The following is a 27,475-nucleotide window of genomic DNA, read 5'->3' as shown; positions in this document are numbered from 1 at the left end:
TCTGGCCAGAATGTGGGGTTGTCGCACTCCAGTACCCAGTGGAGTCAGCGTAGTCGCACCAGCTCTGCCTATTTACCACTCTCATGTCCTGGATTGCAGGTCACGCTCACTGACTCACTCACCCAGGGCTTATGTGGTCGTCTGGACATCAGGGAGATGGAAGATTCCTCGATGTTCTCCGGCTCCATGAGGTCACTGCCGCTGCTTGGCTTCACCATTTTCCTCATTTCTCTTCACATTCACCGGCTGGACTCAGGTAGGATTCCTGGGGCTTTAGGGTCCAGTCTCTCTCCCACAGAAGCCAGCGGCTTTGCTGGGGAAGGCTGGGCCCTCAGCCTGAGCTCTGTCTGAGGGAACTCGGGGATGATGAGCAGAGCAGCAAAGGTGGCAGCTGGTGGGCAGAGGAGCCAGGGAGTTGGGCAATAACTGTGTCTTGTGGACTACAAGAGGCCCCCACAGCAAGTCCCCAGCTGGCAGCATGTGGCAGCTGTGCCCAAAAATGTCCCCATGAGGCTGATTGATTTCTGGTTCTGTGGGACGTGTCCTGCCCCTAGGGGCAGTGGGGATGTATAGCTGGGTCCTGCTTGCAGGGACAGTCAGTTCCGTAGAATGGCCCCAACAACTAGAAACTGCCCATAGCCTGGTCCTGCCCTTAGCAACTGGAAACCTCTGTCCAGAAACGCAATGGAGAGTTTCGGGGGCTGGGGATGCATCTGAGGGCTTGGCTACACTTGCGAGTTACAGCGCAATAAAGCAACCCGGGCGCACTAGCTCACTCCCCGTCCACACTGGCATGGCACGTAGAGCGCTCTGACTCCGCGGCTACAGCGCTGCTGGTATTCCACCTCGGCGAGAGGAATAACGTTTGCTGCACCTTGGCTACAACGCCCGGGCGTCAGTGTGAACGAGGTGTTGCGTTACTGCGCTCTGATTGGCCTCCGGAGACGTCCCGTAACCCCTGAAGTCAAGTGGCCACTCTTGTCATTGTTTTGAACTCCTGTAGGAATGCGGAAATGCCCTTTCAAACTCCGTTTCTGTGGAATGCGCTGTGTGTGTGAGAGAGAGAGAGGCGGGGGGAGAGAGGGGATCTGCTGCTGTCTGAACTTACAAGACCGCATGCTGACATGCTCTCAGCCCCCAAAACCCACTCTCTCTCCACCCACATACACACAACACACTCCACCCCCTGCATTTGAAAAGCACTTTGCAGTCACTTGCATGCTGGGATAGCTGCCCATAATGCACCACTCCCAATGCCGCTGCAAGTGCCGCAAATGTGACAGCTGACAGCGCTGTCAGCTGTCAGTGTGGACAGACTGCAGTGCTTTCCCTACTGCGCTCTATGAAGGCTGGATTAACTCACAGCGCTCTACATCTGCAAGTGTAGCCATGCCCTGAGTGTTCACAACGCGGGGGAGAGCTGGGTAGTGGAGATACTGGGTAACACCTGGTAATAATCTTCCCACTGGTGCCAGTGGGGCCAGGATTTCAGCTCTGGTGCCGAGAAGAAAAGGTCAGACTGGCTTGCGGGGAGCGTGGGGGCTAGGTGGGGAGGGTGGGAAAACAAGGAGTAGCTGCCAGGCACAGCAGGGCTTTGATCACACTCTTCCAAACTCTGGGAGAATTTACGTAAAGTTACAAACATGATTTTCAAACGGCAAAAATTTTAAAAGGGGAAACCTGGCTGAATCAGGTTTGATTAGAAGTGGTTTGAAAAGGCCAATTATTGTTGGTGGGAAATTGTTTTTAAACTGCTCTTCAAAATTTCCTACCAATTGTTTTTAGTTTGTTTGTTTTGTCCAAAAACTGGGAAGTAAACCAGAAATACTTACTGAGAATGTATTTTTTAATGAAAATTTTTCAATTTTCAGACAAAAATTTTTATTTATGGTTTTTCAACAAGAAGGGAAATTTTTGACTGAAATTGAAAATTTTCATTTAGCTCAAAAAGCCACATTTGGTCAAAAAAAGTTCTGATGAAAAAATTTCAACCAGCAGTAATTTTGATAAAGTGATCAGTTACAATCCCTGTGAGTGTTTTGCCTAACTCTGAGACATGGCTGAAAGCAGGTTGAATGTAAAGCACAATAATGATATATACTTTATACGTTATAGGAAGCCAGAAAGAAATGACGAGAAAAGAGGAGTTGATTTCTAGGAGAAGGAGCATTTTAAAATGTTTCCCTAAGAGTGTAGTAAAGGTCTCAGTAAGAAGATCACCTAGGAGATGTAATTAGCCCTTAAGGAGATATTGTGCCAAATCTAAAGATGAAATTCTGCCTCTCAGGACGTGCAGCCCAGGACAGAGCCTGGCTTTTAGTCACCTTTGCATCTCCTGGATCCTGGGCTGTTCCGGGGACTGCAACAGCCCCCAGTGTCAATTAGGGTTGCCCTAGCTTGCAGCAGCCTCCACAGCTGCTCTGCAGGTTGGTATTGGCAGAACGCCAAGTGCTCCAGCCACACCATGTGACACACTTTGGTGCTCTGAGGATACGGTCAAGTATGCCAGCCCTGAGCCACTCCTGTGGGGGGGGGAGGGGATTGCCCAACCCCCTTTACTCTGTCAGAGGACTGTGAAAAGGCCAGAATCCATCTGTATATGACGGGCCAAGGCCACTCAGGGTATGTCTACACTACGGGATTATTCCGATTTTACAGAAACCGGTTTTTGGCAACAGATTGTATAAAGTCGAATGTATGCGGCCACACTAAGCACATTAATTCGGCGGTGTGCGTCCATGTACCGGGGCTAGTGTCGATTTCCGGAGCGTTGCACTGTCGGTAGCTATCCCATAGCTATCCCATAGTTCCCGCAGTCTCCTCCACCCATTGGAATTCTGGGTTGAGATCCCAATGCCTGATGGAGCCAAAAACATTGTCGCGGGTGGTTCTGGGTACATCCTCCCCCTCCCTCCGGGAAAGCAACGGTAGACAACCGTTTCGCGCCTTTTTCCTGGGTAAACAGTGCAGACGCCATACCGCGGCAAGCATGGAGCCCGCTCAGCTCAAGACAGCAGTCATGAACATTGTAAACACCTCGCGCGTTATCGTGCAGTTTATGCTGAACCAGAACCTGCAAAACCAGGCGACGACGAGTAGGCTACGGCAGCACGGCGGCGAGAGTGATGAGGACATGGACATGGAATTCTATCAAACCGTGGGCCCCAGCGCTTTGGAGATCATGTTGTTAATGGGGCAGGTTCTATCCATGGAACGCCGATTCTGGGCCCGGGAAACAAACACAGACTGGTGGGACCGCATAGTGTTGCAGGTGTGGGACGATTCCCAGTGGCTGCGAAACTTTCGCATGCGTAAGGGCACTTTCATAGAACTTTGTGACTTGCTGTCCCCTGCCCTGGAGCGCCAGAATACCAAGATGAGAGCAGCCCTCACAGTTGAGAAGCGAGTGGCGATAGCCCTGTGGAAGCTTGCAACGCCAGACAGCTACCGGTCAGTCGGAATCAATTTGGAGTGGGCAAATCTACTGTGGGGGCTGCTGTGATGCAAGTAGCCAAAGCAATCCCTGAGCTGCTGCTACCAAAGGTAGTGACTCTGGGAAACGTGCAGGTCATAGTGGATGGCTTTGCTGCAATGGGATTCCCTAACTGTGGTGGGGCGATAGATGGAACCCATATCCCTATCTTGGCACCGGAGCACCAAGCCACCAAGTACATAAACCGAAAAGGGTACTTTTCAGTGGTGCTGCAAGCACTGGTGGATCACAAGGGACGTTTCACCAACATCAACTTGGGATGGCTGGGAAGGGTTCATGACGCTTGCGTCTTCAGGAACACTACTCTGTTTAAACAGCTGCAGCAAGGGACTTACTTCCCAGACCAGAAAATAACAGTTGGGGATGTTGAAATGCCTTGGGGACCCAGCCTACCCCTTAATGCTATGGCTCATGAAGCTGTACACAGGCAGCCTGGACAGTAGTCAGGAGCTGTTCAACTACAGGCTGAGCAAGTGCAGAATGGTGGTAGAATGTGCATTTGGATGTTTAAAAGGTCGCTGGCGCACTTTACTGACTCGCTCAGACCTCAGCCAAACCAATATTCCCATTGTTATTGCTGCTTGCTGTGTGCTCCACAATCTCTGTGAGAATAAGGGGGAGACCTGTATGGCGGTGTGGGAGGCTGAGGCAAATCGCCTGGCCACTGATTACGCACAGCCAGACACCAGGGCGATTAGAAGAGCACACCAGGAAGCGCTGCGCATCAGAGAAGCTTTGAAAACCAGTTTCATGACTGGCCAGGCTACCGTGTGAAAGTTCTGTTTGTTTCTCCTTGATGAAAACCCACCCCCTTGATTGACTTGTTCTCTGTAAGCAACCCACCCTCCCCCTTCGATCCCAGCTTGCTTTCAAAGGAAATAAAGTCACTATCATTTAAAAATCATGCATTCTTTATTAATTGATTATAAAAAGAGGGAAAGAACTGACAAGGTAGCCCGGGTTGGGTTTGGGAGGAGGATAGAAGGGAAGGAAAAGGCACTAAAAAAGTTCAATGTAATGACAGCCTTTTGGTTGGGCTGTCCACTGGGGTGGAGTGGGAGGGTGCACGGAGCCTCCCCCCCCCCCCCCCGTGTTCTTGCACGTCTGGGTGAGGAGGCTATGGAACATGGTGAGGGGGGAGGGAGGTTATACAGCGTCTGCAGCGGCACTCTGTGCTCCTGCTGCCGTTCCTGAAGTTCCACCAGACGCCGGAGCATGTCCGTTTGATCACGCAGCAGCCCCAGCATTGCAGCCTGCCACCTCTCATCTCGAGCGTCCCTCATGGCCTCATGTTCACTGGCATCTTTCCTGTACTTTGCTACCATGTCCTTCCACTCATTCAGATGAGCTCTTTCATTACGGGTGGATTCCATGATTTCCGAGAACATTTCGTCTCGCGTCCTCTTTTTTCGACGCCTTATCTGAGATAGCCTTCAGGACGGAGGAGGGAGTCTTGAAAAATTTGCAGCTGCGGGAGGGAGGGGAAAAAGGGAGAGAAGTATTTAAAAAGATACATTTTACAGAACAATGCTTATACTCTTTCACGGTGAACAACACTATTCACATTACATAGCACATATGATTTCGGTACAAGGTCGCATTTTGCATCTTAATATTGAGTGCCTGCGGCTTTGGTGTTAGAGAGCACAGACGCAGGTCCGGGCAACAGAATTTGGCTTGCATGCGGCCATGGTAAGCCATTGTCTTTCGGCTTCTGCAGCTTTCCTACAAGCAGCGCCATCCTTTCCCACATACCAAGCAAAGCCCGTTGAGTGCTGCAGTTTTCCTGTTAATGTGCAGCAGCAGAAACCAAACTAACCCCCCCCCCCCCATCCAATTCTCTAGAATGATCACTTTATCCTTCCCCCCCCACCGCGTGGCTGGTATCAGGGAAGATCCCTGCAGAAACCAAACTAAACCCCCCCCATCCAATTCTCTGGGATGATTGCTTTATCCCTCCCCCCATCGCTTGGCTAACTGCAGGGAAGGATTTCTTTTCAGCCACAGGCAAACAGCCCAGTAGGAACGGCCACCTCTGTCCCCTTAATTAAATTCCCGTATTTCAACCAGGTTACCGTGAACGATATCACTCTCCTGAGGATAACACAGTGAGATAAAGAACGGATGTTGCTTGAATGCCAGCAAACACCGGGACCATACGCTGCCAGGCTTTGTCATGCAATGATACCAGATTACTTGCTACTAGCATGGCGTGGTCAAGTGTCCTACCATGGAGGACGGAATAAGGCTTGTGTAAAGGCTTTTGGAGTACCTCCAGGAGAGCTTCATGGAGATGTCCCTGGAGGATTTCCGCTCCATCCCCAGACACGTTAACAGACTTTTCCAGTAGCTGCACTGGCCACGAATGCATCCCAAGTCCTCAGGGCAAATTAATCATTAAAAAACGCTTGCTTTTAAACCATGTTTTGTATTTACAAAGGTACACTCACCGGAGGTCCCTTCCATGGCCTCATTGTCTGGGGGTTGGGAGGGTGCTTCAGTCAGGCTGAGAAAAAGATCCTGGCTGTTGGGGAGAACGGAGTGCTGTGTGCTCTCCGCAAGCTCGTCGTCATCCTCCTCCTCCTCCTCTTCCCCATCCGCAGAATCCTCAGGCATGGCTGAGATTACCCCCGCCTCAGAATCCACGGTCAGAGGTGAGGTAGTGGTGGCGGCCCCCCCTAGAATTGCATTCAGCTCAGCGTAGAAGCGACGTGTCTGCGGCTCTGACCCGGGGCGACCATTTGCCTCCTTTGTTTTTTGATAGGCTTGTCTGAGCTCCTTAACTTTCAAGCGGCACTGTAGTGAGTCCCTATTGTGGCCTCTCTCCATCATGCCCTTGGAGATTTTTTCAAAAGTTTTGGCATTTCGTCTTTTGGAACGTAGTTCTGCTAGCACTGAATCCTCTCCCCATATAGCGATCAGATCCAGTACCTCCCGTACGGTCCATGCTGGTGCTCTTTTTCGATTCTCGGACTGCATGGTTACCTCTGCTGATGAGCTCTGCATGGTCACCTGTGCTCTGCACGCTGGGCAAACAGGAAATGTAATTCAAAAGTTCGCGGGGCTTTTCCTGTTTACCTGGCCAGTGCATCCGAGTTCAGATTGCTGTCCAGAGAGGTCACAATGGTGCACTCTGGGATAGCTCCCAGAGGCCAATACCGTCGAATTGCGGCCACACTAACCCTAATCTGAAATGGCAATACCGATTTCAGCGCTACTCCCCTCGTCGGGGAGGAGTACAGATATCGATATTAAGAGCCCTTTATATCGAAGTAAAGGGCTTCATTGTGTGGACGGGTGCAGGGTTAGTTCGGTTTAACGCTGCTAAATTCGAGATAAACTCCTAGTGTAGACACGGCCTCAGAGTCAGTGGCAGAGCTGGGAACAGGATGCAGGTGTTCATGGCTTCTAGTCCCACGCTCAGTCCCCCAGCCTCTCAGGGCTCACAGCATCACATTGCTTCCATTTATATGACTGTCACTGTGTCTGTGCTCTGCCCTGCCTTTAAAAAGTCTCTTGGAAATAACTCCTTCAGCATGCCAGACCCTCAAGGGGTCACATTTTCCAAGAGGGTAGCCACCTGGCCTCAGTGGCTCTGAGACCGGCCTCTGGGCTCTAGCTCTCCTGTTTCTCATGGTGAGCACTGCCCAATGACTACAGGCTAGGGTTTATTAGTTTATTACTCAACTGGAATACGGAGTTGGGAAATCCTTAGGTTAGCACAGAGGGGCAGAGGTTAAAACACAGCTCATAGTGGCTGAAGCCAGGGTTCCACTGAGCCAAGCTGCTGTAGGATCCCTCTGGACTCTCTCTCTCTCTCTCTGTCCCTTTGCCTCTGAGTCCAGAATGAAAGGCCCTGTGTGGCTGTGAATGCTGTTTTTAACCCAGGCTCCCTGACACCCCTCATCCCCTGTTCTCCTGCTGCCAAACCATGCTGAGTTCATATATCCAACCTGCACTGGCTCCCCAGCCATTAAGTGATAATGTCCCAGTCCCGGCTCTTCCTTTTTCTCTTCCAGACTGGATCCTGCATTCACAGGTGCAGGTTGTATCCAGTTCACTTTAATTATTCCGGTATGGAACCAGGAGACAACATATTTCAGACACCTCATGCCTTCTGTCTGTCTGGAGAGGCATTTTAACCCTTGTGCATTCAGGGGGTAACAATACAGAGTCTGACGGGGAGACCCATTGCTGATAAAAATATTACAGTAAATTCCCATTTCCATCGCCATGACATATTCCTAGTTCCACTTTAGCTACAGTTTAATTTGTCCTGGTTCCTTCTACAGTGAGTTTCAAGGTGATGGGACCCGATGGCCCCATCAGGGCACTTGTGGGAGAAGATGCTCTGTTACCCTGTCACCTCTCCCCCAGGATGAGCGCTGAGAGCATGGAGGTGCGCTGGTTCCGATCCACATTCTCTGCAATTGTCCATCTCTATCGGGATGGGAGAGATCAGGTTGGCCAGCAGATCGCAGCGTATCGAAGCAGGACGAAGCTACTGAAGGACAGTATTGCTAATGGGACTGTCTCCTTGAGGATACACGACATCACCCCCTCTGATGAAGGGACTTACGGCTGCCTCTTCCAATCACCCACCTTTTACGAAGAAGCTGTGTTGGAACTGGAGGTGGCTGGTCAGTAGCATGGGCTGTTGTTTACCCTTCCCAGCACCAGTGAGCACTGGTCAATGGTGTGTCTCACCCCCATCCCCACAGTTCTGGTCTGCTCAGACTAGTCACCTCTCACAGGAAAGGCACCGGAGCGCTAGGGAACGAGGTCGGCTGTTAATGGGATTGATGCACCCGCCTGCCGACTCCTCACACCCCCCGGAGTAACCAGCTCCGTGTCCAGCTCCTCCACCCCCCAGCTGCTGGGGCATCTGTCTGAGCAAGGAACAGGGCCCACCTGTTTCCCCAACCTCCACTCTGGGGATATGCCCCAGACACAGCTGCTCATCCCAGGGAGTGTGACCCCTTCTGCCACAATTTCCTTGGGCACTGAGAAAGTTTGTGGAAATCTCCCAGAAGCCTCTGCTTCCAGGAGCTGATAGAAGACCTCTAGGTAGCGCGGTGTGTCTGTGAACTCTGGGATAGATCCCCTGAGGTCCATGCAGCCACAGGGGGTGACTGGAGCTTTGTGTGTGGACTGGTGGTAGATCTGTATGTGTAACATCATGGCGAGTGAGGACAACGCTACACCGCTGGGGCTCACACTGCCACAGCCCCAGCACTCCAGTCTGCACCAGTGCAGTTCTCTAGTGAGCCCAGGGTGTAGCAGTGACACAGGTTCACTCCATACCCCTCCAGGTCTGGGCTCCACCCCTCACCTTTCTGTCGATGGCTACCAGGATGGAGGGATCCACGTGGTGTGTGAATCGGCTGGATGGTATCCGGAGCCCCAAGTGCTGTGGAGAGACCTCAGTGGGCAGCGACTAGCACCAGTGATGGAGAAAATATCCCAGCAGGCTGACAGGCTGTTTGATATTCACATTGCTGCTGTTATAACAGATGCTTCGAAACAGAACCTGTCCTGCTCTGTCCTCAACCCCCGTCTCGGCCAAGAGAAAACAGCGAAGCTGCACATAGCAGGTCCAGGGCCGGCCTTTGGGAAAATGGCACCCTGGGTGACTTTGTATTTTGGCACCCTGGCCCCTATGGATGCAGTACCCCCCTATTGCCCTGACCTCTGTGGGTGCCCTCCCATTGCCCCTGGCCTCCACGGGCTCCACCGGCTCCCCACAGCCCCAGGGTCCCACTGCCTCTTCCCAAGAATAGAGTAAGGGAAGGAGAGAACCAGGCAGGCGGGGGGAGAGATGGACCCATCTTGTGCTAGTGCAGAGAAGCTGAGAAGTGGTACTCACTGATAAAACTAAGTGGGATTTCACACTTCTAATCTGAGACGTATGTGTGAAACTATTTGTAAAAGACACAACAACAATAATAATGAAAAACCCCTTCTCCCCTAACCCCTCCTGCTCCCCCTTCTCCCCAGCCCCTTGCGCCCCTTCTCCCCTAAAGCTTTCTGCACCCCCTTCTCTTCTAACCCCTGCACTCCCATCCTGTGCCTCAATCCCTGCCCTTCCCCCTTTCCCCAACCTCTGAACCCATCCTGTGCCCCAACCCCTGCAGCCCTTCTGCCCAACTCCCTTCTGCACCCCTTCTTTCCTAGCCCCTGTACTCCCCTCCTGCACCCCAACCCCTGCACTGTGCTGCCTTCTCCACTAACTCTCTTGCGCCCCTCGTCCCCAACCACCTTCTGCACTCCCTTCTCCTCTCCTATTCCCCATCCCCCCTAAACCTTTCTGCACCCCCTTCGCAACTAAGCCCTGCACTCCCATCCTGTGCCCCAGCCCCTGCACTGCACCCCCTTCACCCCTAACCTCAGCAACACTCCTGTGCTCCACCCCTTTTCCCCAACCCCCTTTGCACCCCTTCTTTCTTAGCCCCCGCTCTCCCTTCCTGCACCCAGATGGGGAAAGTGACCTGGATGCTAGGGGCAGCTGGCATTACTGCTTGCTCCCCCCCTCCAACTACTCGCTCGCATTGCTCCTCGTTCCCCTCCTTCCTCCGTGCCCCCTAGGGGGCTGTGAGGGGGGAGCGAGGAGCAGCATCATGGCTCCCTGCATCCAGGTCACTTTCCTCCCCTGGGCTGGGGAAGGGGAAGGCAGAGAGCAGCAGCTCCTGATGCCTCACGCACACCCAGATGGGGAAAGTGACCTGGATGCAGGGAGCCCTGGCATTGTTCCTTGCTCTGCCCCCTCCCACACAGCCCCCTAGGGGGCGTGGAAGAACAATGGGGGGACAAGCAGTATCTGTGCATCGCGGTTCCCCACCACATTCCTTCGCCAGGAGAAAGCAGGAGAAATCTGGGTGCCCCCTCACACGGTGCCTCTGGGAGTTTGCTGCACTCCCGTGCTGGCTGGCAGCAAGCTCCTCTGACAGTGCCCTGGGCAGTCTCCCAGGTGCCCCACCCCTAAGGCCAGACATGAGCAGGTCAGGCCAGAGTGCTCGGCACCAGCAGAACAAACGCTCTCACAACAGACGGCCTATCCGCAATGTAGCCAGGGCCTAGTCAAGTTCAGTGACCAGGCTAAAGCTTGGACTCCCGTCAGCCTCATGGAAGGAGCCACTTCTGATCTCTCAAAAACCAGACCAAACATGCCTGTGAGATCCTCCCAGATCACTGCAGGATGCTGCAGGCTCCCCTCACTCCTGCTGCTGCCACATCAATTCTGTCTGGGTTTCAAATCAATGCAACTTTGCCTTGCAGATGTGTTCCTCCCAAGGACCTCTCCCTGCCAGGTGGCTCTGTCGGTGACCCTGGCTGGTGTGTTTTTTCTCATCCTCTTGGCCAGTTACTGCTTCTGGAAGCAGCACAGAGCAAAAGGTAGGGTGACAGAGGGGAAGGAATGCTGTGGGACCGGAGAGAGGGTCTCCTGAATTCAGAGAAGGTTGTCAGGGGGCTTCGGGCCCGTGCCATGAAGAGAGATTTGAGTGAAGTCAGGGAGAGGGAATGAGCAATGGAAGAGAGGAGCTGAACTCACCCTGGGGGCAGGGAGGTGTCCTGGATGAGCCACAACTCTGTGTGTGAACTGAGACGTGCCCAAAGTCACCCCTTTGGGTTGCATTGTAGAATAGAATGTACCTGACCCTAGGTGCTCAGTGGGTGTCGGAGTTGCTCAGACTGAAGCAGGAATGAGACCGGGAAAACTGGGCATGGATCTGTATGGTCACTTGTGTCACACTAGCACCTGTGAGCACCACACACACCTACTGGGAGACAGTCCTGGCCCCAATGAGTTTATAATCTAATTAGGGCAGGGCGGGCACATGAAGGGAAGGAGGGGAAACTGAGGCACAAAGCAGGAAAGGACTTGCCCAAGGATACCCTGCAAGTCAGCGGCAGAGCTGGGGATAGAGCCCAAGTCTCCTGAGATCCACTGCCCAAGCTACCTGCTAACTTCCGTGTATTGAACAGGCCAGCTTGCAGGCAACGAGGAGCAGGAGCTATTCATCAAGGTCCCTCCCACATCCAGCAAGACTTATGAGGCTCCCTGGTGGTTAGTGAGGCTAGTTAGACCCAAAGGGCATTGACAGCATGTAGGCCTATGGGGGATGGCACCGTCCACCCCCTTACTCTTAGTCCTTGTCTACATCCAAACACTGTGTCGCTGTAACCCTACCAGGATATGGAAAGCAGCACAGGTGGCTGGTGCGGATGCAGTTATATCGGGATGAAGGCACTTACCCCAGTAGAGCTATTGCCATTGGGGAAGGGGGAAAAGCTATAATGCTATGAGGCACCTTTGTCCCAGTGTAATTGCATCCACACTAGGGGTTGTACCACTATAACTATTTGGGTAAAACATCACACCCCTAACTACCATAGCTACAAATGCTCTCTGTGCACCGGGCCTTAGTCATTACAGCCCAGTGACATTCATTAACAGGAGTGATATCACGGTAAACGTGACACTGCAATCTTACATGTCATCTTCTCCCCCTCCAGACGCTCAGCAAGCTGAACTGAAGAAAGAGATACGTGAGTGTCTATTATTACTACTACTATTGTTATTAATAATAATAAATTAAAAACAGGCTTGTGGATGTGACCCACTGTGAGTGTGTGTTACAGGCCCCCTGTGAGCCAATTCACAGAGCCAGGCTCTCTGGCTGGGGCTGTAACAGCTCCTCTCCTCTGTGGAATGGGACAGGGGGAACCTGTGACCCATGCACCAGTGGATTATGTACTTTCTCTGTCCCAATCAATGTGAACACTCGATAAGCCCCCATGAATGTGAAAACTGCCCTTTTGGCCAACACACTGGGGACTGAAGTGGGAACTTCCATGTCTGAGTTCTTGCTGATGAGTGTTACGCTCCCAGCACATACACAGAGACGTTAGATGCACGCTTCCAGCAAGTGAATCTATGCTTTTAACGTAACAGGACATAATTGCATGGAATCCAGAACCCCAACACTGCTGTAGTAATTTAGATGGAATAAACAGTTAAAGATGACAACACAACCATGTCACTGTCCAACATTAAACAGAGTTAAACACCTTTGGGGTTTGGTATCCAGAGACCTCAGCCTGCTTTGTACCATGGCAAACACACCATTAAAAATACAGAAAAGAAGGATTCAGAGTAGCAGCCGTGTTAGTCTGTATCCGCAAAAATAACAGGAGTACTTGTGGCACCTTAGAGACTTAGTTAGTCTCTAAGGTGCCACAAGTACTCCTGTTATTTTTGCGGATACAGACTAACACGGCTGCTACTCTGAAACCTGTCGGTTAGTCTCTAAGGTGCCACAAGTACTCCTGTTATTTTTGCGGATACAGACTAACACGGCTGCTACTCTGAAACCTGTCATTATGCAAGGCACTGCATTTAGCCGTATTGAGTGGAAGTTAGTCTCTAAGGTGCCACAAGTACTCCTGTTATTTTTGAGAAAAGAAGGAAAAACAGGTAAAGCGTTTGAAATGTAAAGTATTACATAAAACTTTTGTTTTAATGACATTCCCTGTTCCCTTTGCCTTTAGTGAAAGACTTTAGAAGGACCCCTCCTCCCCCCCATGGCTGACAGTCTCTTAGATGGTGTTAAAGATGGGAATAAGTGTCCTTTTTTGAGAAAAGAGGAGATGTTAGTAGACACAGGCTTGAACTGTGCAATGACCCATGTCTTGGCTAGGCTATGCCTACCGTGAGGAGAGGTGGAGGCAAACCATCACCATGGAGTTAACCTTACATTTTAAACTTAATAAAGGAAACCCCCCAGAAATTTGGCAGGAACAATACTATAATAGAAAGTATGGAATAATGATAGAATAGAAAGTAACATCAAATACTCACTTAGGAAAATATTAAACTGTATATCATCATTCACAATAAAAGAAGTTTTTCGACAATATGCTGTGTGACCCCAGGAGGGAGTCCGTTCCTCCTCTCCCTGGCTGCAGAATCGAGAGTGACCCCAGTTGTCCCATCTTTGCCTCTGTCCAGTGTGTGATGCTCCTTTCCTTTGATGCCTGAACCTCTTTCCAACAGAGAGAGAGAAGAGTAGCAAAGAGAGAAAATGCAGCTTCCGTTCTGGTGCTGACTCTCGCTGGCAGCCTCACTGCGGAGAAACAAAACCCAGCCCACAATCTGATCGGCCACTCTGGAAAAATCACACCAGCATCGGGCTGTTTGGGGCATAGCTTTTATTTGCCTCTCTGGTCACAGGATCACAGCAGTGCTGCAAAATATGCATTCTTGGCCAGCTAAGCCAGAGAGACAGGAAAGAGAAGAAATAATATAGAGAAGGAAAAGGACACATTGGTGGGGGCAGACATCACCTTGCAGGTGGTATTCAGGAGCCAGCCAGAGCTGGTGGACGTGGCATTGCCTTCTGGGTCCCTCTCTCTGGCCTGGTCTGGTCAGGGCGTCTCTCAGGATTAGGATGAAGAAGGCCTGGGGTTCCAGGGGAGGGAGGAGTGGCAGCCATGACGGCGAAGCTCACTCCTTCCCCTTCTTTCAGCCAGCCAGAATAGCAGTACCCTGCATCTGTTCAAATGTATTCCCGCCAAAATCTTTTTTTAAGAACCCTGAAATGGAGTGAGGGGTGGAATAGCTCGTCCGCTCATTATTTTGTCCACCAATTAGGCCTAATTTCTGACTAATTTTGTTGCACTGATTTCTGATCCCACACTTCTCTTGTTTACCAGGCATGATCTTAACACAGTCTTTGAGTTATATCAGGAGGCATTTTTGTTTGGACTAATTCAGTCTATCTTTTCCCCTCCACATTCATTGTTGTAGGTTATTGTGACATTTTTTGAGCTTTCACTCCTGTCTCACTGTTGAGCTCATAATTAGGGTAAATTGGCAGGCCCAATTACTACACCACCACCCAAAAACCAAAAACAGAGACACACCATATTTGGGGTCAGGAAGGACTTTTCCCCTGGGTCAGATTGGCAGATTGTTTTGTTTTGTTGGTGTTTTTTTTTTTGCTTTCCTCTGCAGCATGGGTCATGGATCCTTTGCAGGTTTAAACTAGTGTAAATGGTGGAATCTCTGTGACCTGAAATCTTTAAAATCATGATTTGAGGGCTTCAGTAACTCAGCCAGAGTTTCTGGGTCTATTACAGGTGGCTGAGGTTCTTTGGCCTGCAATGTGCAGGAGGTCAGACTAGATGATCATGATGGTCCTTTCAGGCCTTAAAGTCTGTGAGTTTAAGGCAGAGCAGCACAACTCTTCCCCTCCTTCTCTAGGGCCTGGTCTACACTACGACTTTAATTCGGATTTAGCTGCTTTAATTCGAATTAACGCTTGACCCGTCCACACAACGAAGCCATTTAATTCGAATTAAAGGGCTCTTTAATTCGATTTCTGTACTCCTCCTCGACGAGAGGAGTAGCGTCAAAATCGGTATTGTTAATCCGAATTAAGGTTAGTGTGGCCGCAAATCGATGTTATTGGCAATTAGATGTTATTGGCTACCCACAATGCAACGCTCTGGAAATCGATGCTACTACGGTAGCTTGGACGCACACCACCGAATTAATGGTGCCTAGTGTGGCCGAATACATTCGAATTTATAAAATCGGTTTCCTAAATTCGAATTATATAAATTCGGATTAATCCTGTAGTGTAGACATACCCTAGGCTGGCTCTTTGCACACCGGCTCCTGGAGACGTGGTAAACAGTGAAAAGACAAAGTTTGCAGATGATACAAAATTACTCGAGAGTTAAGTCCAAAGCTCCCTGCAAGGAATTACAAAGAGATCTCACAAAATGGGCTGACTTGGCAACAAAATGTCTGATGAAATTCAGTGTTGATAAATGCAAAGTAATGCACATTGGAAAATATAATCCTAACTACATACAAAATAATGGAGTTTGTATTTAGCTGTTACCACTCAAGAAAGAGATCTTGGAGTCATTATGGATAGTTCTCTGAAAACATCCACTCAATGTGCAGAAGCAGTCAAAAAAGCGAACAGAATGTTAGGAACCATTAGGAAAGGGGTAGGTAATAAGAGAGAAAATATTATACTGCCACTATATAAATCTCTGGTATGCCCACATCTTGAATACTGTGTGCAGTTCTGGTCATCCCATCTCAAAAAATATGTTAGATTGGAAAAAAATACAGAAAAGGACAACAAAAATGATTAAGGGTATGGAACAGCTTTCATATGAGGAGAGATTAAAAAAACGGACTGTTCAGTTTAGAAAAGAGACAAGTAAGGGGGGATATGATAGAATTCTATAAAATCATGAGTGGTTTAGAGACAGTGATTAGGAAAATGTTATTTACCCTTTCACACAACACAAGAACCAGGGGTTACCAGGTAAAATTATTAGGCAGCAGGTTTAACCCAAACAAAAGGAAGTACTTCTTCGAACAATACAGAGTCAACCTGTGGAACTTGTTGCCATGGGATGTTGTGAAGACCAAAAATATAACTGGGTTCAAAAAAGAATTAGATAAGTTCCTGGAGGATAGGTTCATCAATGGCCAAGATTGTCAGGGATTCAACTCCTTGTTCTGGGTGTCCCTAAACCTCTGACTGCCAGAAGCTGGAACTGGACAGGGGATGGATCACTTGATAATTGACCTGTTCTGTTCATTCCCTCTAAAGCCTCTGACACTGACCACCGTTGGAAGACAGGACACTGGACTAGCTGGACCACTGGTCTGGCCATTCCTATGTTCTTAAGCCCCAGATCACACACTGACACTTCCCTACAGAGCCCCCTAGCCTTCAAGCAGGACCAGGAGCCCCGTCGCACTTAAGACAATAGCTTGTCATCTTAACACGGTCTCCAATATCCCACAGTCAGCACTGCGTGACATGAGCCTATGCGTAATAACAACTGGTTCCAACTGGCTCAGGCCAGATCCTCTGAAAGGTGCAGTTCGTCACTGCTAGGGGCTGCAACAACTTGTATTCTCTGTTAATTGACCCACAGGGGTACTTTTAACTAACATCGTCAGTGGGTTACACATCCAGTTGCAGAGAATCAAATCTATTTCAACATGTTCAGTGGCCATACTGGGACCCATGGGTGGCCTATAGACTCCAGTTCTTGAGGGCCACTACTGTTACTCATCAGGATAGAAGGAAATCTTCTACTGCTTCTCTGTCTAGATCTCCTGATCCACAGGAGAAGAACAGGCAGTGAAATTAGACAAAGGGATTACTCCACTGACTAACATCTCTTCATCCTCTCCTGATGAAGCTGTTATGCCTCCCCCACCAACTTTGGCAAATGACTTCAAACCATTTCAAGAGTTCATCAAGAAAGAAGTGGATTCTATACAAATTCCACTGGAAGAAGTCAAGGTGTTGCAATACAAGTTGCTCAACATCCTACATACTTCATCATCAGCCTGCATTGCACTCACTATTAACGAGGCATTGCTGGACCCAACAAAGACTATGTGGCAGAGTACATCCCACATGCAAGAGAGCAGATAAAAATATTATGTTCCCTCTAAAGACTCGGATTTTTATTTTCACACCAATTCCCAAACTCCCTTGTCATCGATGCTGTAAATGAACGTGGCAGACAGCATCATGCTAAATCTACACCCTCTGACAAGAACTTAAAAAAATTTACAGACTAACAGATTTATTTGGGCATAAGCTTTCATGGGTAAAAAACCTCACTTCTTCAGATGCATGGAGTGAAAGGAGCAGAACTAGGAGCACCTCTTGTTTCTGGCTGTGGTGAATAAGTCTATCTTTGGGACTCCCCAACGTAGAAATATGCTGTGGAGAAAGACTTTTCCATTCTCATTTGTGATCCTGGGAAAAGTTCCTGCTGAGAGGGTCCGCAGGAGTGTTCTGTTTGCCCGAGAGGTGAGCTGCTGAGATGTTGATGTGAACATAAGAATGGCTATACTGGGTCAGACCAAAGGTCCATCAAGCCCAGTATCCTGTCCTCCGACAGTGGCCAATGGCAGGTGCCCCAAAGGGAATGAATAGACAGGTTATCATCAAGCGATCCATGTCCTGTCACCCAATCCCAGCTTCTGGCAAACAGGCTAGGGACACCATTCCTGCCCATTCTGGCTAATAGCCATTGATGGACCTATCTTCCATGAATCTATCTAGCTCCCTTTTGAACCCCATTATAGTATTGGCCTTCACAACACCCTCTGGCAAGGAGTTCCAGAGGTTGACAGCGTGTTGCGTGAAAAAATACTTTCTTGTGTTTGTTTAAACCTGCTAGCTATTCATTTCATTTGGTGGCCCCTTCTTCTTGTATTATGAGAAGGAGTAAACAACACTTCCTTATTTACTTTCTCTATACCACTCATGATTTGACAGACCTCTATCATATCCCCCCTTAGTCACCTCTTTTCCAAGCTGAAAAGTTCCAGTCTTATTAATCTCTCCTCATATGGAAGCCATTCTATACCCCCAATAATTTTTGTTGCCCTTTTCTGAACCTTTTCCAATTCCGATATATCTTTTTTGAGATGGGGCAACCACATCTGCATGCAGTATTCAAGGTGTGGGCGTACCATGGATTTACATAGAGGCAAGATGATATTTTCTGTCTTATTATCTATCCCTTTCTTGATTATTCCCAGAATTCTGTTCGCTTTTTTGACTGCTGCTGCACATTGAGTGGATGATTTCAGAGAACTATCCACAATGACTCCAAGATCTCTTTCTTGAGTGGTAACAGCTAATTTAGACCCTATCGTTTTATATGTATAGTTGGGATTATGTTTTCCAATGTGCATTACTTTGCATTTATCAACATTAAATTTCATCTGCCATTTTGTTGCCCAGTCACCCAGTTTTGTGAGATCCTTTTGTAGCTCTTCACAGTCTTCGCAATCAGATGTTCTACACTGTCATGGGACCTCAACCATGTCCTTAGGTTTCTTACAAGCATTCCCTTTGAACCCTTGGCCTCCTGCTTTCTTCTACACCTCTCTATGAAAACTACAATCCTAGTGGCCATTATGTCTGCATGGAGTGTGGGAGAGATAGGGGCTCTATTGGTATACCCCCCCATTTACAATCGTTTTCAAAGATAAGGTTACATTATGACTGTACCCCACATTCCTACTGAAAATATCTTCACACTTCCACATAAACCGGTTTATCCATCTTCCCACTTTCTTTCCAAAACCACACCAGGATAAAAGGGAAGTGACACTACACACTCTCAATGTCAGGAGAGTCCTTTTATTTGGTGAGGACTAAGCCCTTCAGGAAATCTCGCAGACTACTTCTCTCCATTGCAGACAGATCTAAGGGATCCTCAATCTCTAAACAAAGACTCTCTAGATGGATATCAGACTGCATTACCCATTGCTATCGCACTTATGGCATTCAACCTTCCCGTACGGTTCAGACTCACTCCAGGAGATCTCTCTCCACGTCCACAGCCTTACTCAAGAATGTTCCAGTCACAGAAACGTGCAGAGCAGAAACTTGGACATCTGCTCACACATTTGCTGATCATGCAGGCACCCACAACTCAGCAGAAGCACCTTAAAAGTGTGTGGGGGGACCCACAGGCACCTGAACTGTGGCTCCACCCCACGTGCCATGCCGCTCCCTGAGGCCCCGCCCCTTCCACTTCTCCCTGTGCTCATGTCACCCATTCCCCCCAAGGCCCTGTCCTCACACTACCTCTTCTCCCCAAGCCCCTGACCTTGCACCAACCCTTCCCCCAAAACCCCAAATCGACCCCCCTTCCCCACAAGACTCACTCACTCCTCTCCCCGCCCCCAATCACTTGATCTTACAGCTGGTAAAAAGTGGGGGGCGGGCCTGACCCCTTGATCTCCCGTCCCGGTACCCCTGCATCTGTTGCTATATTTTATTCCAGTGTCTTATGCTCAGTACTAGACTTGACTCTGAAACCCCACCCCTCCATTAAGGGTACTGCTGCAGTCGCCGAGAGAGGAGCAGCCATAGAGACACCACTGAAAGAAGAAGAAAGGGTTACTCACCTTGTGCCGTAACTGTGGTTCTTTGAGATATGTGTCCCTGTGGGTGCTCCACTACTTGCCTCCTTCCCCTCGGTTTTGGAGCTCTTACCTATGAGCTCTGTGGTAGAAAAGGAACTGGGGGCAGTTTGTCTGCACAGCGCTATATTGACCTAATGCAGAGCACGAGATGGGGAGAGCGTATGTGTGGGCCGAACAGAAACTGCTACCTAAAATCTCCGATGTGAGGCACAGCAGGTGTGAATACACATAGAGTGGAGCACACAGAGGGACACATCTCGAAGAACTGCAGTTACTGCACAAGGTGAGTAACCCTTTCTTATCCCCATTTTACACTCAGGGAACTGAGGCCCAGAGACATCAGGGCCCCAATTCAGCTAGATACAGGCTTAACTTTAAGTGTGCGAATAATCCCATTAGTATAAGTCAGTCTCTCACTGTCAGGCATTTCCAGCCCTCAAATAATTTTGTGGCTCTTTTCTGCATCCTTTCCAGTTTTTCAACGTCTTTTTCCAAATGAGGTCAGCCAGTTGTTCAGGCAGCCCGGCAGCCAGCTGCTCCGGCTGCCAGCCACTGCTGGAGTGGCACAGGGCAGCTGGCCCCAGGGACCACCTGACCAGCAGCCGATGGGGCTGGCCCCAGAGACTGCCTGAGCAGTGGTCCCTCAGGCGGCCGGAGCAACTGCTGCTCAGTGAGCCCTGGCAGCTGGGCCTGTTCCCCCTCCAACAGCGCCCCCCCTAAGATTTACTTGGGGTACTTATAGTACAAGTCATGAACTGGTCACAGGTGGTGAATTTTTTTGTTTATTGCCCATGACCTGTACACAACTTTCTCTAAAAATACCCGTGACTAAATCGTAACCTTAGGCCTGATACAGGGGTGACTGAGTGAGGGTCTAAGGTCTGTGATGTACTGGAGGTCAGACTACGACCCTTCTGGCCTTAAACTCTGTGAATCTATGATTTTCTGTAAAATAGCAGCTCTTTGCTAGTATTAGAGGGGACCATCGCCCCCCAGAATCTCACCTTTTTCACTCTTCTTTCTTTAGAAAATCTGCAATCTGAACTGGAGAAAGAGAGAGGTAAGTTCCTGGGACATGTTCCCTGAAATAACAGTAGGAATAACCCAGTTAATGTAACATCATGAAACCTCACCTCTTTCTTCCTTTTCTCTTCCAGAGATTCTGCGCTCTGAGCTGGAGAACGAGAGAGGTAAATGTCTGGGCTCACTGGAGGCTTGAATGATTTTCTATCACTGTACATAGTCAGACAGACTTTGGCTTCTGTCTCTGGACACTACACCACAGATGAGCCCGGCTAGGGCAGGGCCATGGGAGCCCAGCAAGGGTCAGATGCCAAGAAGGAGGGTGTGATCCATGGAGAGATCTATGAGGATGGAGCTCAGGCCAGGAGATCTGGGCAGAAAGAGGCCAGCAGAGAGCACAATGGGGAGGGCAAAGTGGTCCTTTAAAGGCACATTCCTTAACCCTGGAGCTGTTGTAGAACTGACTGCATACCCATGTCTCTCTGTTTGCAGGGAAATCCCTGGCTGAACTTGGTAAGTGCCATGTGTCCCCTTTCCCCCATATGACATTGTGTCCTACACCAGCAGTCCATGCTCAAGGGAGTGCTCACCTCTTGGTGTGTTTGATTTTAGGCTGGAGTAAAGTCAGCAAAAATGCAGGTACGTGAAGCTGGTATTTTAATGTCAGACCCTCCCTCCCTACCCCCTGCACCACTCTGCTGCCCACAGATGCACACATGCCAGAACTCACAGGGAAAGTGGGTGGGTGGGTCAGCTTTTGTGGCCTGCATCATGCGGGAGGTCAGACTAGATGACCATAATGGTCCCTTCTGACCTTAAAGTCTATGAGTCTATGAGGAAAGAGCAGTATGGTCAATGAAAATGCCAGATTCGTCCCCAGTTTCCTTGCATGAAACAAATGCTCACACTTAACTATGGAGTCACGAGTGCTCCAGTGTAACTGCAATACCTCAGAGTGCTCCTGAGGCCAGGAACTTACCCGCTGTCAGTTCAGGGGGGAGGTGCTCACAGAAGTTGGTAATTATGGTTCTGAGTTGGCATTTTACTGGACACATATGGTGAATTCTCATGTGTTGTTATTAATTGATTTCATGACTTGGAAGGATACTAGGAAACTGTAAATTACCTTAACTGCTGCGGGTAACTGTCTTAATACTTATTGGACTCTGGTGAAATCTCTGTTTTTACGGAGTTGTCAATCAGTAGCCCTTTGGCCAATTAAGTTCAAATTTGGTAGAAAAATTCTACCTCAGACCCAGGCCAAATCTATCAAATTTGAGTCTGATACGACTCTGTGGGTGTTAGAATAGAGGGCTCCCAACACAGGCATAGATTGGAGACTCAGTTGCTGTCTTAGCTGTGGAGACGTGGGTCCAGCCCCACAGCACAGATTTTGTGGTAGGTGACTACTGAGTTCTTTTAATGGTTGAAATGACGTCCGTGTGTGTAACACCTGAGCTCGCTCCTCACAGGGGCTTCTGTAGAGGTTACAGACAGGCCCAATGGGAGCTAGAGGCATCTCCAGATCTTTCAGGGGAGCTATTTACCCCTAGTGCCTGGGAGGAGAGCTGCAGTGAAATGCAGAGACGCAGGTCCCCGGGAGGTAGAGCCAGGAAATCAGAGAGTGTCCTAGCTAAGACAGCGCTGTGGGGAGGATGGGAAACATCCCCGATGGGCATAGGCGCCAACTTCTACTGGCATCGGTGGGTGCTTGACCCCCCCCTGCCCCCAGCCCCACCCTGACTCCACCCCTGCCCCACCCCCATTCCAACCCCTTCCCCAAAGTGCCCACTCCAACTCTGCCCCCTCCTTGCCCCTATTGGACTCCTTCCCCAAATCTCTGCCCTGGCCCCGCCTCTTCCCCGAGTGCACCGCGTTCCCCCTCCTCCCCGAGCTTGTTACGCAACACAACAGCTGTTTTGCAGCGGCAAGCACTGGGACCTAGGGGGAGAAGCGGGGATGCAGCGCGCTCAAGGGAGGAGGTGGAGTGGAGGCGAGCTGGGGCGGGGAGCTTGGTGGTGGGTGCAGAGCACCCACTAATTTTTCCCTGTGGGTGCCCCAGCCCCGGAACACCCACGGAGTCAGTGCCTATGCCGATAGGTTGGTCTCTGCCCCTGATGCTCTGCCCCATCTCTGCAGCAATGGTGATTCTGGATCCGGACACAGCTCATCCCAGCCTCCTGGTCTCTGAGAATCAGCGATCTGTGAAATGGAGGGGCCTGCAGCAGGACATGCCTGACAACCCCGAGAGATTTGACAGTGAAACCTGTGTGCTGGGCTCGGAAGGGTTCGCCTCAGGGAGACACTACTGGGAGGTAGAGGTCGGGGGTGGTAGGACCTGGGCTGTGGGGGTGGCCAGAGAGTCTGTCAGGAGGAAAGGCTGGATCAGCTTTTCTCCTGAGGAGAGCATCTGGGCCGTGGATCAGTGTGGGAGCCATTACCGGGCTCGCACCTCCCCAGAGACCCTCCTGCCCCTGACTGCAAGCCCTGGGAGGATCGGGGTGTATCTGGACTATGAGCGGGGCCTGGTGTCATTTTATCATCCTGGTGTGGAGGCCCCGATCTACACTTTCGCCTCCTCTTTCACTGGGCAGCTCCGCCCTTTCTTCTGGGTCTACTCCCCAATCACGCTGTGTCCCTGAGATATGGCATGGGGGGGATAGCACCTCTCACTGGTCAAAGACTGTTTTGTTCTGTTGTTTTTCTGAAATGGACTAATTTTTCCTTTTTAAATATTTTCATTAAACATAAGAACGTCCGTACCGGGTCAGACCAAAGGTCCATCTAGCCCAGTATCCTGTCTACCGACAGTGGCCAATGCCAGGTGCCCCGGAGGAAGTGAACCTAACAGGCAATAATCAAGTGATCTCTCTCTTGCCATCCATCTCCACCCTCTGACAAACAGAGGCTAGGGACACCATTCCTTACCCATCCTGGCTAATAGCCATTAATGGACTTAACCTCCATGAATTTATCCAGTTCTCTTTTAAACGCTGTTATAGTCCTAGCCTTCACAACCTCCTCAGGCAAGCAATTCCACAGGTTGACTGTGCGCTGTGTGAAGAAGAACTTCCTTTTATTTGTTTTAAACCTGCTGCCTATTAATTTCACTTGGTGGCCCCTAGTTCTTATATTATGGGAACAAGTAAATAACTTTTCCTTATTCACTTTCTCCACACCACTCTTGATTACGTTTTCCCAATGTGTATAACAGTACTTTGCATTTATCAGCACTGAATTTCATCTGCCATTTTGTTACCCAGTCACCCACTTTTGTGAAATCTCTTTGTAACTCTTTCCAGTGTTCTTTGTACTTCACTATCTTGAGTAATTTCTCATCTGCAAATTTTGACACCTCACTGTTTATCCCTTTTTCCAGATCATATATGAATTAGGGCTGTCAAGCAATTAAAAAAATTAATTGTGATTAATCGCACTGTTAAATAATAACAGAATACCATTTATTTAAATGTTTTTTGATGTTTTCTATATTTTCAAATATATTGATTTCAATTACAACAGAATATAAAGTGTACAGTGCTCACTTTATATTTATTTTTGATTACAAGTATTTGCACTGCAAAAAAACAAAAGAAACAGTACTTCCCAACTCACCCAATACAAGTACTGCAGTGCAATCTCCCTATCATGAAAGTTGAATCCACAAATGTAGAATTATGTACAAAAAAACCTGCATTCAAAACCAATGCAAAACCACAGAGCCCGCAAGTCCACTCAGTGCTACCTCCTGCCCAGCCAATCGCCCAGACAAACAAGCCCGGCCACACCTGCAGGAGACAATGCTGCCCACCTCTTGTTCACAATGTCACCTGAAAGTGAGAAAAGGCGTTCCCATGGCACCGTTGCAGCCAACGTCGCAAGGTACCCATGTGTCAGATGCGTCAAAGACTCACATGTCCCCTCGTGCCTCAACCACCACACCAGGGGACATGCGTCCATGCTGATAACAGTTCGGCTCGATAACAATCCAAAGTAGTGTTAACTGATACATGTTCATTTTCATTATCTGAGTCAGACGCCACCAGCAGAAGGTTGATTTTCTTTTTTGGTGGTTTGGGTTCTGTAATTTCCGCATCGGAGCATTACTCTTTTGCCCTGCTACCGGCTGGGAACCAACTGACTAAGCGGCAGTTCCGCAGAACAGGACCTGGGGATTACAGTGGACGAGAAGCTGGATATGAGTCAACAGTGCGCCCTTGTTGCCAAGAAGGCTAACAGCATATTGGGCTGAAATAGTAGGAGCATTGCCAGCAGATTGAGGGAAGTGATTATTCCTCTCTATTCAGCACTGGTGAGGCCACATCTGGAGTATTGCATCCAGTTTTGGGTCCCCCACTACAGAAAGGATGTGGACAAATTGGAGATAATCATTTTTGTTCCCCTCCGTTGGACTAAGGGGCTGGGGCACATGACTTATGAGGAGAGGCTGAGGGATCTGGGCTTATTTAGTTTGCAGAAGAGAAGAGTGAGGAGGGATTTGATAGCAGCCTTCAGCTACCTGAAGGGGGGGTTCCAAAGAGGATGGAGCTCGGCTGTTCTCAGTGGTAGCAGATGACAGAACAAGAAGTAATGATCTCAAGTTGCAGTGGGGGAGGTCTAGGTTGGATATTAGGAAAAACTTTTTCACTAGGAGGGTGGTGAAGCACTGGAATGGGTTCCCTAGGGAGATGGTGAAATCTCCATTCTTAGAGGTTTTTAAGGCCCAGCTTCACAAAGCCCTGGCTGTGCTGATTTAGTTGGGGTTGGTCCCGCTTTGAGCAGAGGGTTGGACTAGATACCTCCTGAGGTCTCTTCCAACCCTAATCTTCTATGATTCTTGTAAGACTTCTGAAAGCATGCTCCACACCTCATCCCTCTCAGATTTTGGAAGGCACTTCAGCTTCTTAGACATTGGGTTGAGTGCTGTTGCTATCTTTAGAAATCTCACATTAGTACCTTCTTTGCATTTTGTCAAATCTGCTGTGAAAGTGTTCTTAAAATGAACAACATGTGCTGGGTCATCATCTGATACTATTGTAACATGAAATATATTAACGCAGGCCTGCACAACATGCGGCCCGCGTCGGCTCACTGTGCAGCCTGCGGGCAAGCGGCGGCAGGAGCTGCCGGGTTCGCCCCCTGCCCGGGGGCAGAGCCGACCTCACAGCCCCGCCCACGCGTGCCACGCCCCCACCGGTCAGAAGTGCGGCTGCCGGGTTCGCCCCCTGTCGGGGGGGGGGGGGGGAGGAGCGACCTCACAGCCCTGGCCGGTCAGAAGCAGCTGCCGGGTTCGCCTCCTGCCGGGGGGGCTGACCCCACAGCCCCGTGCACCGCGCTCCAACCGCCCGGACGGCCAGAAGCGGGGCACACGCGCGCACGTGTCTCCGTCTCCCGCTCCCCCCGCCTGGTGTACAGGGGGTGCGTCACTTCCAGAGTCTGCTGGGCACGAGGCAGAGCCGGAGGGGCGCCCGGCCTGGGCTCGAGCCGCAGCTGGGGCCAAGACCCCCCCCCAAACCCCGCTCTTCGGTTGGGGGCGGGGTGGCTACTGCGCTGGTTGCTCCCAGGGCAGCCTCCATAGTGATGGGGGGGGGGGGGGGTTGAACTGTCTGTGGGCAGCCGGGAAATCCCGAGGGAGGGGGGGAAGAGAGAGAGAGAGCGAGCGCGCGCGCGCGCAGGGCCGGCTTTAAGCCAATTCAAACAAGTCCCCTTAATCGGGCCCCACGCCCAAGCCCCAGTACGGCATACCGGGGTGGCCCGGCTTCCCCAGGGAGCAATTTAAAGGGCCTGGGGCTCCCAGCATGGGCTGGAGCCCCAGGCCCTTTAAATAGCCCCCAGAGCCCTGCCTCTACTGCACCCCCTGCCCTGCCTGCAGCCAGCCCGTCTCCAGCCAGCCCTGCACCCCCTGCTCACGGCCAGCCCCTGCCGCACCCCCTGCCCTGTCTCCAGCCAACCCCTGCCGCATCCCCCTGCGGCCCTGCCCGAAGCCAGCCAACCCCACACACACCCCTGCCCTGCCCACAGCCAGCCCGTCTCTAGCCAGCCCCGTACCCCCTGCCCGCAGCCAGCTGTTGTCAGATACTACCGGTGTGGTGCTCTGGTTGCTCCTATGTTGATATCACTCGGCTGCGTGCGTGTGTTCCCTCTGTGTGCGGTCCCAGCTCTGCAGATAGCTGACACCACAAACCCGACGAGAACCCCCAATAACCACAGAGTCTAGTAAGGTACGAAGGCACCTCAGCCAGGTTTATTGCGACCCTGACACAATTGCAGTTCCCTGTAGGTTTCTTAGCCTAATTCAGGGCATACTACGAGAAAGTGCCGCTCAGCAATGGACTCAGCTCAGTCAGTGGCGGGACTTTCCACTGCCCCCTCGGCTGGACAAAGACACCCACTCAGGGATGCATACTTATACACAGATACAAACAAGTTACATATCACTCCTGACGTATTGAGGTGCAACCCCTCTACGCAGCAAGGTACAACCCCTCTACGTAGTAAGGTGCTGCCTCTCACCTTGTACATGTTGGTTCGATCAAAACAACTCTATCCATCATTTTACCCTTTTGCCCCTGTCATTGGGATGGGTCGGCCTGTTCCTTGTTGTGTGTGGAATGTACAAGTATGCGAATGTTCTGATATCTGGTGTCCAGTACCTTTTAGGTATGTCTGTTTTTGCTTCTGTGAGCAGGGCCTGCCTCTGGCTCACAGCTTAACTTTGCTTTATGTTAGCAAAGTCTTGACCATTACTTTAGTTCAGGCCTTAGGCCTCATACCAGGCCTCTGATACCAAGGTTTATATCTCAGGGCCTCCTCTTACTACACCAGCCTCTGCTGCACCCCCTGCCCTGCCTCCAGCCCCGCACCCCCTGCCCTGCCCACACCAGCCCGTCTCCAGCCAGCCCCGCACCCCCTGCCCGCAGGCAGCCCCTGCCGCACCCCCTGCCCTGTCTCCAGCCAACCCC

The 27,475-nt window shown here is 50.3% G+C and overlaps 1 protein-coding gene across 4 annotated transcripts in view; it reads left to right on the top strand.

Moving 5' to 3' along the window:
• Positions 1 to 23,940, top strand: part of LOC135885404 (butyrophilin subfamily 2 member A1-like) — a 43,271-nt gene extending 19,331 nt beyond the window's left edge. For 2 of the 4 annotated variants that reach the window (XM_065413087.1, XM_065413088.1), the window contains 10 exons: positions 100 to 256; positions 7,871 to 8,133; positions 8,806 to 9,087; positions 10,769 to 10,885; positions 12,008 to 12,040; positions 20,518 to 20,550; positions 20,648 to 20,680; positions 21,006 to 21,026; positions 21,126 to 21,152; positions 22,653 to 23,940. In XM_065413087.1, the coding sequence (XP_065269159.1) occupies positions 132 to 256; positions 7,871 to 8,133; positions 8,806 to 9,087; positions 10,769 to 10,885; positions 12,008 to 12,040; positions 20,518 to 20,550; positions 20,648 to 20,680; positions 21,006 to 21,026; positions 21,126 to 21,152; positions 22,653 to 23,155 (1,437 nt within the window). In that variant the 5' untranslated portion in view covers positions 100 to 131 and the 3' untranslated portion in view covers positions 23,156 to 23,940. Of the gene's footprint in view, positions 1 to 99; positions 257 to 7,785; positions 8,134 to 8,805; positions 9,088 to 10,768; positions 10,886 to 12,007; positions 12,041 to 20,517; positions 20,551 to 20,647; positions 20,681 to 21,005; positions 21,027 to 21,125; positions 21,153 to 22,652 lie in introns of all 4 variants that reach the window. The other 2 variants (XM_065413085.1, XM_065413086.1) reach the window with 1 other exon arrangement.
• Positions 23,941 to 27,475: the final 3,535 nt, after the last annotated feature.

The sequence above is a fragment of the Emys orbicularis genome, chromosome 11 (assembly GCF_028017835.1).
Source record: "Emys orbicularis isolate rEmyOrb1 chromosome 11, rEmyOrb1.hap1, whole genome shotgun sequence".
Classification (NCBI taxonomy): Eukaryota; Metazoa; Chordata; order Testudines; family Emydidae; genus Emys; species Emys orbicularis.
The sequence above is the reverse complement of the archived record's forward strand: the minus strand, read 5'-3'. Positions and strand labels throughout refer to the sequence as shown.